This window comes from Gallus gallus, chromosome Z, assembly GCF_016699485.2.
Source record: "Gallus gallus isolate bGalGal1 chromosome Z, bGalGal1.mat.broiler.GRCg7b, whole genome shotgun sequence".
In the NCBI taxonomy this organism is placed as follows: Eukaryota; Metazoa; Chordata; class Aves; order Galliformes; family Phasianidae; genus Gallus; species Gallus gallus.
In genome coordinates, this window is record NC_052572.1 from 17,091,247 (window position 1) to 17,105,722 (window position 14,476).

General features: G+C 38.3%; 1 protein-coding gene across 1 annotated transcript in view; it reads right to left on the reverse strand.

Annotated features, from left to right (window-relative positions):
• Positions 1 to 989: 989 nt before the first annotated feature.
• CSPG4B (chondroitin sulfate proteoglycan 4B) overlaps positions 990 to 14,476 on the reverse strand; it is a 42,055-nt gene continuing 28,568 nt past the window's right edge. The window contains exons 8-10 of the mRNA XM_003642983.6: positions 10,472 to 10,644; positions 7,049 to 7,232; positions 990 to 6,529 (exon numbers count right to left, since the gene is read on the reverse strand). Of these exons, the coding sequence (XP_003643031.3) occupies positions 4,476 to 6,529; positions 7,049 to 7,232; positions 10,472 to 10,644 (2,411 nt within the window). The 3' untranslated portion in view covers positions 990 to 4,475. The remainder of the gene's footprint in view (positions 6,530 to 7,048; positions 7,233 to 10,471; positions 10,645 to 14,476) is intronic.

Below are 14,476 nucleotides of genomic sequence, written 5' to 3' on the forward strand. Positions count from 1 at the left end.
ATCATGGCCAACCTGCTGCCCACCAGGAAACCCAGGTCCTCCTCTGCAGAGCTCCTCTCCTACCCTGTACTGATTAATGTGGTTATTCCTTCCCAGGTGCAAGACTCTATACTTGCTCTTGACAAACCTCATCAGGTTCCAATCTGCCCAACTCTCCGGTATGTCCAAGACCTGTTGAATGGTAGCACAGTCTGCCAGAGCGCCAGCCATTCCTCCCAGCTTTGTACCATAAGCAAACTTGCTGAGGGTGGACTCTATCTCTTCATCCAGGTCGCTGGTGAAGATGTTGAACAAGATCAGACCCAGCACTGTTGCCTGGGGAACACTGCTAGTTTCAGGCCTCCAACCAGACTCTGTGCCTCTGATGACCACCCTCTGAGCTCTGCCAGTCTCAGTTCTCAACCCACCTCACCATCCACTCATCTGTCCCTCACTTTCTAAGTTTCATAATGAGGATGCTGTAGGAGACAGTGTCCACACCTTGCTGAAGTCAAGGTACACAACATCCACTGCTCACCCCCACCTACTCAGCTGTTGAGGACATCATAGAATGCTGTCAGGTTGGTTGAGCATCATTTCTCCTTGGTGAATCCATGCTGACTACTCCTGATAACCTTGTCTTCCAATTGCTTGGTGATGGCATCCAGAACAAGTTGTCCCTCTGCCTTCCAGGAATGGAGGAGAGGCTGACTGGCCTGAAATGAATGCATTAATTTTAATGTTACGTTCATGCCCATGTTGAACATGGCCAAGTGAACAGATGAGGAGGTTCATCTCTTTTTCCAGCCACGTGCACTGTTAGAGGCACAATGCTGCACACAGAACAACACAGACCTTGCATGAGCCTAGTTTAAAATAGAAACATCTGAGTACTCGTTAGAACACTGCTACTGGCAGTGGGATTGTGGTGTTCCTGCATTGCAGTACATTACAGATCTTTAAAGAAAACACAAAAACTTAAGCATGTGGACTATGAACAAAAAAAAATATGAATTTTATGTATGTTTTATATTTTCACAATTTAAAACTACATTTGGTAAGAAAATGAATCCTTCATAAACCCCATCTACATGAAATAAAATAAACAGCTGTAGTGCTAGGGAAACAACCAAAAAATTCAAACCAGATCGTGACCATAAACTACTTGTTCCTGGACTCACAAAAAGAATCTTTAAGGACAAATCATTTGTTTTTCAGGTACTTTTTTGTTGTTACAGTTGTTTGTAAAACCAAGGATAAGATCCATCTAAGCAAGTCTGAGCCATCTCAGAGTTGGACTTCCAGTCTAAGCCACTCACTTCAGCTCATTTACAGACAGCAAGAAGACGGCCAACTCAGAAGAATCACTCATCTCACCTATATATTAAATACCTATGTAAGACTAATATAAACCACTCTCTGTCAGAGAATATCCTACCTTGTCCAGTGGGAAAGCTTACATTACATTAAGGCACTCTTTTTTTTAAATAGGACTCTGGTTATGATACTAAAGTAAAATTCATATGTAATTGTCAATTATAATATTAAAGAGAGCATTTTATATGAAACCCAGCAATGAGTGATACAATATTCTTCTCCATAGAGAGTTGTCATCCAAAAGTTCAATAGTATGGCAAGTATTATGGCACAGTTGTGTAGCAGCAGCAATGGAAGAGCAAACTAAACGCTGGTACACATCACTGATGAATCAGGCCTTTAGGTTTTTATTAATGAAAAAAGTCCATGCTTTAGAAACTGAGCCCTGTACTTAAAACACAACTCATAGTGCTGGTTATACTTCAAGTTAACTTCTATTGTCAGGCAAAAACAATTCTGAAACACAGAAAAAGAGTTTAGTTCATTCTGCTTGCGCAAACAAACAAAAGACAGCAAAAATTCAGCAATCTTGTCTGTATTTCTCAAGTATCATTTCTTGCTCAGAGAATACAAATATAGATATTCAGAATGTCCATCCAGTTCTGAAGTTTTAATTGCATTACTGTTTTTTCTATTCACTTGATAATATGTTGTGGCCTTGGTTTTTTTTTTCTTACCATCACCACCATTGCAGTAGTCCTATCTTCAATCCCTATGGCACAACAAACACAGCAACCTTGCTTACCTGTCTTTACAATGATACATATTTGAAAAAGTCTCTTAAGCACATATTTCATCTCTTTTTTTTTTTTTTTTTTCAGCTTGTCAGTGGTCTACAACATGGATTTTGTCACCAGACTCCAGTGGCAATATTTTGACACTGCACTAAAAGCATGTAACTTCATTCTGTGGTAGGTACCAAAGTATGACACTTCTTTTTTTATTGACAGGAAGTCCCAGCTATAGGGAAATGTGAGACATGTTTTTCTAAGTGTCATAGAACTACTGAATTATAACTCTTAATTATTATTTTTTTATTATTGGAGTGGAGCCTTGGAGTAGATACAAAGGAATTGAGTTCCTGCTACTGCTAAATGGCATTGGAGGAAGGGTATTGCAAATGCTCTGCTGACAGCTGGGATCTGGAGGAAGTTGCTGTTTGCTTGGTGATAGCAAACAAGGTCTCAGGAAATGGCAGGGGACTACAACTGCACCTCCATAGAGATGCCAAGGCATCTCTGCAATGTCTGACAGCTCCACCTCTATTTCTAAAATAGTAGCAAAGGTTTGCTTGTTTGTTTTTTAACTAGAAAGGCCTATCCTGCATGCCTGTAATGTCTATCTGGGACATCTCAAATCCCAGCCTTCTACACTGATAGTAGGAAGTGATCTCAAGCCTGGTCACAGTGACATCAAGGAAAAATGGTAATTACAAACAGAAATTGTATAATATGCTTCAAATACATTTTAGTTTGAGCATATGAAGGTTTCCTGTCTTTTGTCACCAGTGCTCCACAAATTCAAAAAGCTGAAAATATTGCCTGCATATTTTCCACTCTGACACTGACCTGGCAGCAGGCTCCGAACAATGTACGGCTTTAAAATGTCTCTAACTGGGCATGCTACTCAAGTATTTAGCTCCTGGGACACAGCAGTAAGCAGGGACTTAGACTGGTCCTTCTCACTGGTAAACATTTCCCTCAGCTGAAATATGTAAAAGCCAGAAACACAATTAATCAACAGCAGAAAAAGACATCCAAAACAAAGTACTGTGAAATTAATAGCACCAAGGATGTTTAGGCCCATACATCCATTCTATAAAAGCAAAAACAGCAGTAATTTGACTAAAACAAAAATATTATTCCAGTGTTAATAATAACAATGCAGCAGTGAGACATTTTCAGACAGTGTTTTTACAGAGAAGCTAACTGGAAGCTCTTAAAGCAAAGTACAAAAATATAAGTTCAGTGGTCATTTTGTCCTCTGAAGTCAGTAAGAATTTTGCTGTTGAGAACAGACCTTAACAGGAGACTGCACATCACTATTCATTTTCATGAATACAAAAACATTATGTTTACAGAAAAATTACTGCACATTTTACTAACAGCTAAATTAAGAGTACATAGTACTTGTCAGAGGGCATAAGGCACATAAGACCTGCATTCTGGGAGATGAATGGTAAATTGTGAACCTTCAGAAGGGAGTATGCTTTTAGTCGCAGTATTCAGTCAGTAGCTCCACCACACAAACTAGTTTGCAGCAAAGGATTTGATGATACTATCATCTGCTTGGACTCACAGACCCCAAAGAGAGCTGTGCTTGCTTCACTGAAGGCAGAACTTAGTCCTTAGTAAGGAATAGGAAATTTGGTATGTTCTTCTGGACATAAGCTAAGCCTAAAGATAATTCAGCAGGCAGGTTGACTGGCAGAGACACAGTTTTTGCCATGTGGATTAGAGGCCATAGATGCATATTGCCAGCCTGCAGATATTAAGGCTAGACTCCAGCAACAAATTAGGAAAACACAAAATGAACGATCAAAAACCAGCCATCTCACAGTAAACTGTCATAGAATTATTGATGAAATGAATTCTAGATTTCAAGCTCACTGACCCAGATGAACACCTGGCAAAACAATGACAGCTTTGTTTCTCCAGTATTGGCCTTTGAACAGCCTTTGGGTCAAAATGACATTATTGACATTAGCACCTTGATGACTACTTGTAAAAACAGTTTCAAGTTCTTAAAATAGAAGTATCAGTTCAGGAAAGAACACAGGATCTTTACAGCAAACTTAGTTCTTCAAAATAATAATAATGTTAAAATAGATATAATCCATGACAGTACGTTTTACTTTACCGTCATGGAAAATAAAAAATACGGCGTACACAGAGTGCACCAAAAATCTTTGAGGATGAGTTCTGCATCTGATGAGAGCTGGGAAAACTCAATGGCCAGTGCAACCACTAAGACTTTAATTATTTCACAACTATCTGGGTTTCACCTAACAATGTACCATTTGACCTATTATAAATAAGCATAATAAAGAACTGTATGTCAGTAAGGTACACTCTCCGTTCCACATTACATCAATTGGCATGACCAAAGCTGGCCATGAACTACACCCAGTACTGACTGCGCTTCAAAGTTGGATTTGTTTTTCGACAGTACTGGATCATTTCAGGATCTAGGTTTAACCAGCTATTTTGCAAAGGCTGTTCTACAGTCGGAGGAAGCGTCATAGGAAGCAGCTGTTCATGTCTTACTGCCATCAGTGCAGAGGATGTATTTTCCCCAGCTCCCTTCAGGAGAGGGGTCACTGTAACAGTGGGTACAGTCAAGCTCCGTTCCAGACAATGAGCTGGACTACTGAGGACTACATCTGTTTGATTTTTGACAAGTGGTTTTGCCTTCTCTTTCTTCTGACACATTAGCAAAACGCACACAGAAATAACAGCAATAATGAGTAACACAGACACCAGGACCAGGGGTATAATGATGTACCAAGGGTTGCTGCTTTCACCTGCTTGCTCTCTGAAACTCATGGCATTAACCTGATCTGTGGTCTCAGTTCCTGCAGTTGCCCTTGTTCCCACTGCCAGATTTAGGGATGGACCTTCCTCAAGTTGATTTCCCCAGCGTTTCCGACCTAACCACGTGCCTGGGACAGTCTTCTTTGGTGCTACTGTAGGTACTTCATCATGGGAGGAAACTAGTATCCTGTCATTTGAGGTAGTTGGAATCTTTAAAGTGGTCATACTGGTTATGAAAGGCACTTCAGCTGTAAAATTTTGCACAAGAGGAGGACTGTATGGCACTATAGAATACTCAAAATGGCCAACAGCAGGCTGCACATCATCTGCCCTCAGCACAAATGTGAATGAATCATTTAACAGATCAACGCCTGTCATATTTGTATCTACGCTGAGAAGGACAACACCCCCATCAATGTCAGTTTGGGTGAATGTCTGAATATCTTCAAACACTGAATCATTCACAAACCTTTTTTTTACAATCCTCCCATGAGCTGGGGGCACTATCACTTCAAATCTAGGATCACTGTTTGTTAAATTGGCTAGCTCAGAAGCATCCAGGTCATTGCTTCTGAGTTTATGAACTTCTTGATTTGAAATCTGCATGTCAGACACAACTTGCACTAAAGGCTTCATTGTAATGTTCAGCACTTGTTCTGTTAGATTACTTTCTGCAGTGAATATCATAAACATTAGTACTTCTTTGAACGCGGTGAAATTTGACAGGTGGTAAGACAGTCTTCCCAAGTTCAAATCTTCCTGCTCAAACTTAGTAACCTGCTCATTTTCAATTATCAGGTGCCCATACTTGAGGGGTTGAGTGATTTCATACATGATTTTAGTGCTTTTTCCATTTGTGACAGCTGAAAGGTGTGCATTAGTAATAGAGACAGATGTCTGGCCCTGTGGAAGTGCAACATCTGTAAGGTTGACCAGGACAAGAGCAATTGGTACAACTTCAAGACTGAAAAGTTTGTATAAAGGACGATGTTTACCATCAGTCACACTGAAATAAAACACCCCAGAAGAAGAACTTCCATCCTGTACAAACCAAACCCCACCATTGTCAATATCAGCTTGTGTGAAATCCTGTATAGAGATACTCAGATTGCTCTTCATTGCTAAATAACCATTATTGGGGTTGCTAACAATGGAATATTTGAGCTCTGCTGGGGTGTTGTCTAGGTCTTCAACTTTCAGATTCTCTGACCCCAGCACTGACACATCTCCCTGCAGGACTTTCAGGTGCAGCCTTTTAGTCTTCAGTTCTGGTGGCTGATCATTCACTGGAATAACAGTGATATTAAACATCTCTTCTAAAACTTCACCATGGGGCTTTGTTGCAGACTTGGTCTTTAGGTTAAACCAAACAGCAAAAGTGAAATTGTCGATAAGTGATTCAGAATTATCATGCACGTACACAATTCCAAATTTGTTCAGTATGTATTGTGAAAAATTAGGTTTTTCTTTTGTAACATTTCTTTCTCCAACAATTATCGTGCCATGCTGGGGCAAAGACACAACTTGATACCAGACTTCATACATGGAGCGTTGTGCTTCAGGTAGCTTAATCAATAGATTTGAAGCATCTAAATGTGTTTTGTTGATTAGTATTCTACCTCCTTCGTGGACTGTAATACCTAGCAGAAAGGAAAAGAGAGTCTTAGAAACTCAGTATTTTGAAGTTGCAATGTTTCTGAAATCAGATTTGTGTTTCAAAAATTGATAATGCTCAAAAAAGAGAACATGGAAACAAATATTTTTCTTTCATGGTATCCTTGATTTCCACGTGCCATAGCTAGATATATATTTTAACTAATCTTAAAAGTAATTTGCGCATAACTATCCAGGTTTTCTATTGATAAGAGAGCATCATTAAAGAAATATTAATATCTCAAAGCTCCAGATTCTACTTTCATTATCTCTACCAAAACGGAAAATATTCGCTACAGAAGCAGGAATAACTGAACAAAGGTGGTTAATCACGTTTTTACAGATGCAGTGATGCACCTACTTTCTAGACTATACCCTATGACTAAAATATTCTAGTCATTTGATACTGAAGAAGAATTTTCCTTTGATTTTTCATATTTGTTCATTGGAAGCCTAACAGTTCCTACTCCATTACTGTGGAGAGCCAAACAGTATGTTATTTTTACCTGTATTTGCAAGAAGACGACTGTTCCGATCATGCCTGGGAATTTCATATGAAATGACAATAGGGAATATCTGAGGGTCCAGAGCTGATGGTGGAGAAGAGACAGTAAATGTAAAGGAATCTTCTGCACTCCAAAAAGCTGACTCTGCCTCTGAGTGCTCATACATGATCACACCTTCATTCACCTGTTTTTGGGTAAAGAGAGCCATAGGTAAAAAAGGAGATTAATTTTAAACATAGAAGAGTAAGGACAGAAAACAATTCATTAAACTATTATTCAAGAAAGGATTTCATACCTTAGTCCATGTACAATGACTTTGTATGTAGCTTATGTTGAAAGATCATCTTGCATTTCTCTCTGAACATTTCTCTTTTTGCTAGACAAGCAAACTTGAAAAAACTATTTGTACTAGACAAAACCCTGCATTAGTTTAGACCTAAAAGCAAAAGTTATTGTCTTCATACCAGGATTCCCATCAGCTGGAACTATACCAAAACTTTAAGATCAGTACTTTAATACACTGAAACTTCAATAGGATTCCTAACTGACAGAAAACTGTAATAATAACTACATCTCATTCAGTACATTCCACATTTGCCTGTCAATTCATTCACTGACCTGGAGAGAAGACAGTTACCTTCTAAATCCTTCACAGCTTCACAGGTAACTACAGATCTGGCTCATGTGTGTTAGTTTCTAATTGCCAAAGAGACCCCTACCTGAGATGGTGTTGGTTCTAAGTCTGCAGCTTGTAATGCACTTCACACACCTTTGTAAACAAAACTGAGGGAACTCATTAGAAAATGTTCCCATGATTTGTGCTTAGAAGGTGTGAAAAAGAAATTAAAAAATCCCTGTTGCAATCATGGATGAAGCATTCAGCATTTCAGAATTTAATCTGTAGCTTTAGAGATAGCTAATCCTGAAACCAGTGTAACAGCCCTCCTCCCCCCCACCCCCCCAAGATCACTAGGGAAAAAGAGCTTTCAGGGTCAAGTTTTCTCAGCAGTCTCAAAAACAGTCAACCTTACTGTCAATAAACCTGTCTTCAGGTTTATGTTTTCCCCTATACTGAATCACAGAATGGCCTAGGTTGAAAAGGACCTCAAAGAACACCTAGTTTCAACCCCCCTGCCAAGGGCAGGGTCTCCAACCACTAGACCAGGCTGCCCAGAGCCATATCCAGCCTGGTCTTGAACGCCTCCAGGGATGGGGCATCCACAACCTCCATATTGATTCAATTCTTAATAGGTATTATAGGACAAAGCACACAAAAGTGATATTAAAATGATACGTTGCTTCAAAACAATTTTTCAAAGCATGGCACTACAAGTTGAAGAAAGCAAATTAATGTACCAAGAATAGGCACAATATGCTTCTGATAAATTCAGTGGTGTTTATCAACTGTTAATCTTACTAGGACTACATATTTTTAAATGCAAAACCATGCTAATACCTGCACTAATAGGAAAATGGAACTGGTGAGCACTGCCTTGTTTACTTCTGCAATGACTTCAAATATAATGAAGAAATTATGGACTTCTACAAAATGAAAATACTTGTAAACTATCATATAAAGTACTGTCAGAGAAAAAAAATGCTTCTGTTCAAAACTACTGTGCTATTTTAGTGTGTCTAATGCACAATTAATTTTTTTATATTGGCTGCAAAACAACTGTCCTTGAAAAATTCCATTGGAATGCAACTTTTCTTTCTTTTTCTTTTTTTGGCAAAGAGGCAATAAACCACAGGGAACATGGAAGAGTTCAGCACCATAGCAAAAGTGCTAACTTCTTTTTATCATCTACCTAAAAAGTAATTTTCAGAAGCAAAATTCTAAGTTCCACAACAAAGAGTTAAGTGAAAATTCAAACAAAGAAACTACATCAAAATACTTTTCAATTCAAAACAGATTTACAAGCTTTGAAACAAGAAACTGAAATTCTCTGTGCAATGAAAAATACATAATGCCTGCAGTGTCAACGTCATTTTTCCACTGATATTATGGCTATAGCCTGCTAGACAGTAAGTTTATTTTGGATCTCTTTCTTCCCCTAATAGCAGGATACCTCAGTCTCTGCCAGCATAAATAGTGATCCTGTTAAGATACCTTAATTTTACCTGCAATGAGTCACTTAGCTCAACTTGTTTGAAGTGAAAATGGCCAATACAAATACCCCAACAGAAAATAGAGAGAAGCACACAAATTATTACAGCTCAAATCCTTACACAACTTACACAGTTCAAAGCAAAGTTAGCTATACATGAGTAAGAAATAAAGTCATAGAGAAAGAAGTAGCATGTTCTGCCATGGCACCATACCATAAACATATATTGTTATCTGTAGGGAAAGAGATTAAAATGTCATTCTTAGCTGAAAGATTTTCTGACATGCTTAACTGTTTCACTTAATGATCATAAATGTCATCCATTTTAGGAACTGAAGAGAATGGTGTCATTTGCCAGTTCACCTCCCTCATAATTTCAGTAAAAACTCAGCTCAGTAATTATTGCAATAAGAACAATAATGATGAGATTAGAACACAGTTTTAAGAGAAATATCTTGTCTTCAATTTGATTTATACAGTTCAGGTGGAGATACATTCCACCACAGTCCTTGTTTAGGTTGTTTCAATGTTTAATTTTATTGAATAAGTGTCAATCTTTCTTCTGTTTTATTGGTCAGGCTTCAATTTCCAGCCAATAGATTTTCTCAGTCCTTCATTTAATTCTTTTTAAATCTGTAAATGTAGATTAAGACCAAATTGCCTCTTATTTTTTCCTACAGTAAAGTCATATATTGAGCTCCTTTTACCTCCCCTAGTAAAAGGAGTTTGCAGAGCACACAGTTAGACTCTACAAACAGACATAACTCTTTTTTCTTTCAGCTGCAAAATGTTTTCCATCAAGTTACATGAGCTGCCACATTTTTAATCATTCAAATATGAGACCCTGTATCACAGTTAAGATTCTTTAAACACTTAATATCACAGCCAATCAAGTCAATAAAAGTCTTCTTGGGGACACCCATGAGGACTGTGCACAGCTGAAATGAATCTGATACTTGGAGTTTTCATACAGCACAAGGCTACTCCTGCTGCCAAAAACTAAAGGCTTCCAACTTCTGACTCCTGGTTAATGGCACCAGAACAGCTCTTCTTGAAAAATACTGTTACAAGCAAAACAGTGGAAATTGCCAAGACTCTGCTAGTACTGAAAGAGAGGGGGAAAAAGGCTCCTCTTGCATTCATTACTACATGCCAGATATTTAATGACACAGCAAATGTGGGCAATCACATTGATGGGTCACATATGTCTGATTACTAAACAGATATAAATCAACCAGACAAAGAAAAAACAACTGGGATGCCCTTTGAAATAACAATCTACTGCTGAAATATCCATTATAATGTAAATGCTTACCATAGACTGTGTAAAACTGAGGATTTCCTGAGTGGTATTATCAGAATTTGTTCTGATCAGCCTTCCAAGTTTGGGGGGAACTACAATCATAAAAGTTATAGTTCTGCTTCCTGCATTGGTCACATCACTGGTTACAGCTTTCAGATCATGTTGTGAAATAGGTTTCCTGGAACCTAAAAACCATCAATTAAAAGTTACTTAGATTTGCAACAGCAGTTTTTCAAAAAGGGTAAAAACCACTCTCTCATCTGCTTACTCTACTTAGAATTTTAATAATGCTTTGTAAGATCAGCAAGTTTACCCTATTTTTGGTTACTTCCAGATAACACAACTCTTCCATAACATTTTCAATAAAAGCACATCAGTATGAAGTATCTTTGATTTACAGAAATAAAAGAAAGTACAGTTCTTTTCAGCATATGTAATTGCTAAATACACATATTGTTAAATACATATATTGTTCCTGTAAAAGCAGTCTGAACAAAAAAGCAGAACATGTATAAGAAGCACTGTCCCTGTATTACACACCTAGAAATAAATACAAACTATAGCTGAAGTTAGTATTGGCAACATATTTGGTAACTGCAGTTGCCCACAGAAGGCCCAATAATTTGGCTGAGAAGTCTTAACACAGTAAATCTTCTAGTGAGCACAGATAACCAAAACCATGAAGATTAAACCACATTTAAAGAATATGAAACATGATTTTTCTTAGATGAAACTGAAAAATAAGTACTGAATTAAACAAATTAGGAAGGATTTAATGGTTTAAACTGAAATAAAGTATTATTAAGATGGATGAACAACTGAAAAGTCTCTTTAATACACAGAACTGCACTAACCAGTACCTTCTGGCTTAAGTATTATAAAGAGCTTCCTGGAATTTAATCAAACCAGGACAATTTCTGACAGATGTGACAAAGCCAAACCTAATTATTTCCTAAAAGAAAAAAAAAAAGTCTGATCCAGCATTTTATTTAATGGTGCAGTTTCCTGATGGTATACACTCAGCAAACTAAATCTGATGTTTACTGATACTTTGGGAAGAGCAATAGATTTTCATAATCCTGCTCCTCCTGCCCCCCTTCTGCCTTTCTTTTTATGTCTTATTTTTTCTTGAGCATCATGCTCCTGCAGCTATCAATGCAGCATTTCAAACAGTAGCAACAGAAATCTTTCAGGTTTGAATTAACAATCCATCCCCACTATAAATCTACCTTCTGTTTACAGAGGAATAACACAAATCTTTCTCCTGTAATATTCAGATGGAAAAAACATAGTAATCAGACCAAAGAATGGGAATCTTTTGCAAGCTGTTCACAACATCAGGATTCTACTTGTTTACACATAGTTGTGCTGTGGTTCAAAATCACATTTACTTTGAAGAACAGTTGTTACAACAAAATGAACAAAAAGAGCTTCTGGCTCCTTTGCCCTTTTGACCTTCTACCTCGCCTACTACAACACCATCTCCCTATGTACCAGTGTTGCTTAGAAAAGCGAAGCACTCCCTCAGAGCTAGAAAAATTCTCTCACTATCTAACTGAAGAAATCTCCTTTCTTCTCTCCACTATCCTTCTTCCTCTTTTGCATAGCAGACTCACAGGGAAGCGCAAGCATGTGTTGAGTCTGTGGCAGATGTGATCGAGAATGTAGAACAGAGAACTAAAGTTCATCAGACCACGTGCATCTATGAACAGTTATTTCTCAACAACCTCATTAATGTAAATCAGGCCCGGGCACCATAAAAAAATTAAGACAGAGTAACTCCCAAACATGGTTATGCTGTGATGTGTTGTGATTATTTCAGTTCTTCATAAAACCCCTGTTCCTTCCCAGAAGACCTGACCTCACTCAGGAGCCAGGACTTGATCACAAGGAACTTCTCTGCATAGCAGAGGCTGAAATACAATTCAGGGCCACAGACTGAAGTCTCTCGCACTCTCCTGTGAAATGATATCCTGCTCAAACACAACCTTCAAGTGTGGTCAACACACATAATGAAAGTGGATGAATGCTTTTCTTCTAAGACGTGGAAGACTTTTTCTGGCAGTCACGGTAGTTCTGCTGTGGTCCAACCCCTTGACAGGGAGAAGACCCGTTATTTGCCAGCCAACAGACTGGGTAAAGGATAGGTAAGTGCAATCACAGCTTTCCTGCTTCCCAGCACAAGAGCATACAGTTTGCAAAAGTACCACCATCCAAACTACACAGAAAGGATCAGGGAGAGTGAATGGGCGATTCAAAGTAGGGCCAAGCTAATCCATACAGGCAGAACATAATAGCATAAAACTGTTATCAGTATCTAATGATTTTGGTGTCTGTTTCTAATGTCAGTATTTAAAATTGGGAAACTACTCTGGTATGATCATTTTCCAGTCACTGCTGAACACTTATGGATCATTTCATCTGCTCATTGGCTTATACAGCTATGTTTACAAATACCTATAATCCTTCTTTTCGTCTTTAAAAGCAATTCATCTAATTCCATCTTCAATTAATTGCCTCCTTGAAAAGAGCAAACATTCATGTTCTAGATATCTAGCATACATAAGAAAAGCTCACATAACTATCAGAGAATGTATTCAGCACACTGAACAAAATGAGCTGCTGCTGGACAGAAAAAATCCATAAACTCAATGAACAATTTTGCTGTATTCAATGCAAAAGAAGACAGCAGTATATGCTCTTATGAAATTGCAGAACACTATGCTTGAAAGAATACTTGACACCTAGTCATTCAGACATAGCAAATTCTTCACAATATATTCCAGATTTAATTTCCTAGAGGGAAGATTCTTCAAGTTGTCCCAGCATTAACATTTCCCTCACTGCTATAAAACATAGCACTGGCTATTGTTTTTATGTGTGTGGATTAAGTGTCTGGCACCATCACTGTTTTAATTGTCATACCACAATGAGCAAGTACCACTGAAACCTGTAAAATTCCAGAATGTTTTTAAAATGTACCACGAAGAGAACAGGCAAAAAAGCTAGCAATACCTTTTAACACCAAAAAAGAATTTTTGCTAACTCAAAGCAAGCAACAATTCAGTAAAAGTTGGAAGGTTACATGAATACAGCTTGCAGTGCTGAAAGAAATATTCTACTTTTCAAGGTGCAGAACTGATGGAAAGTCTAGAGACTATTCTACAGAAGTATTAGGCATACTTTTCTTACAGTTATCTATGGCTTAAGACAGAATTCCCATTAAGCCCTGTGCCTAAGGCAACCTTACACATCAAAATCACAGATTAATAAACCTTTTAAGTGGGTTTATTTGAATCCCATTTATATTGACTGAAGAAGATCATGCTGCTACAATCTCATTTTTTGTTACCCATGTTTATGTAGCTTTTTTTGCAAGCCTTTGCTTATACAGCTGACATTTATGTAGTCTTAGAAACTGAACTGCTCCTCTTCTGTACTGAATTAATAAATCAAGACACAGATAAATACCTATAGAGCTTTCCTGGCTCCCCGTCTCTCTCTGGCAATGTTCAGAGAAAAAAACATGTAGTGCAAACAAGAAGCAGAATGCAAGAAAACTCAAGGAGCGATTACCCTTCCCAGTGCAAAGGAGGAAATGGCTCTGGTGAGACCCTCTTAACTCCTGCAGCAGTATGCGTTCATTAAAAATAGTGCTCTCCTCAGCTGCTGACCCAGCTAGCTGCAAATGCCCAAATCCAAATCAAACCTGTTCAGTCCTTATTCACCCTTGAGTCTGTGCCGCCCTCCATAACTCCGTTCAAACAGTAAGAAAGTGAACTAGCAGTATGATGAGATTAAGCATCCAATGGACAGGCACTTCACTCTTTATTTGCCATGCAAAAATCACTATTGCGATCAACAGTTCTATGTCTGGGTGGAGGCCAGTCACAAGTGGTGTCCCCAAGGGCCAGTCGTGGGACCAGTGCTCCTCAACATCTTTACCAATGACAAAGAAAATGGAATTGAGTGCACCTTCAGCAAGTTTGCAGACGACACCAACCTGAGAGGTGCAGT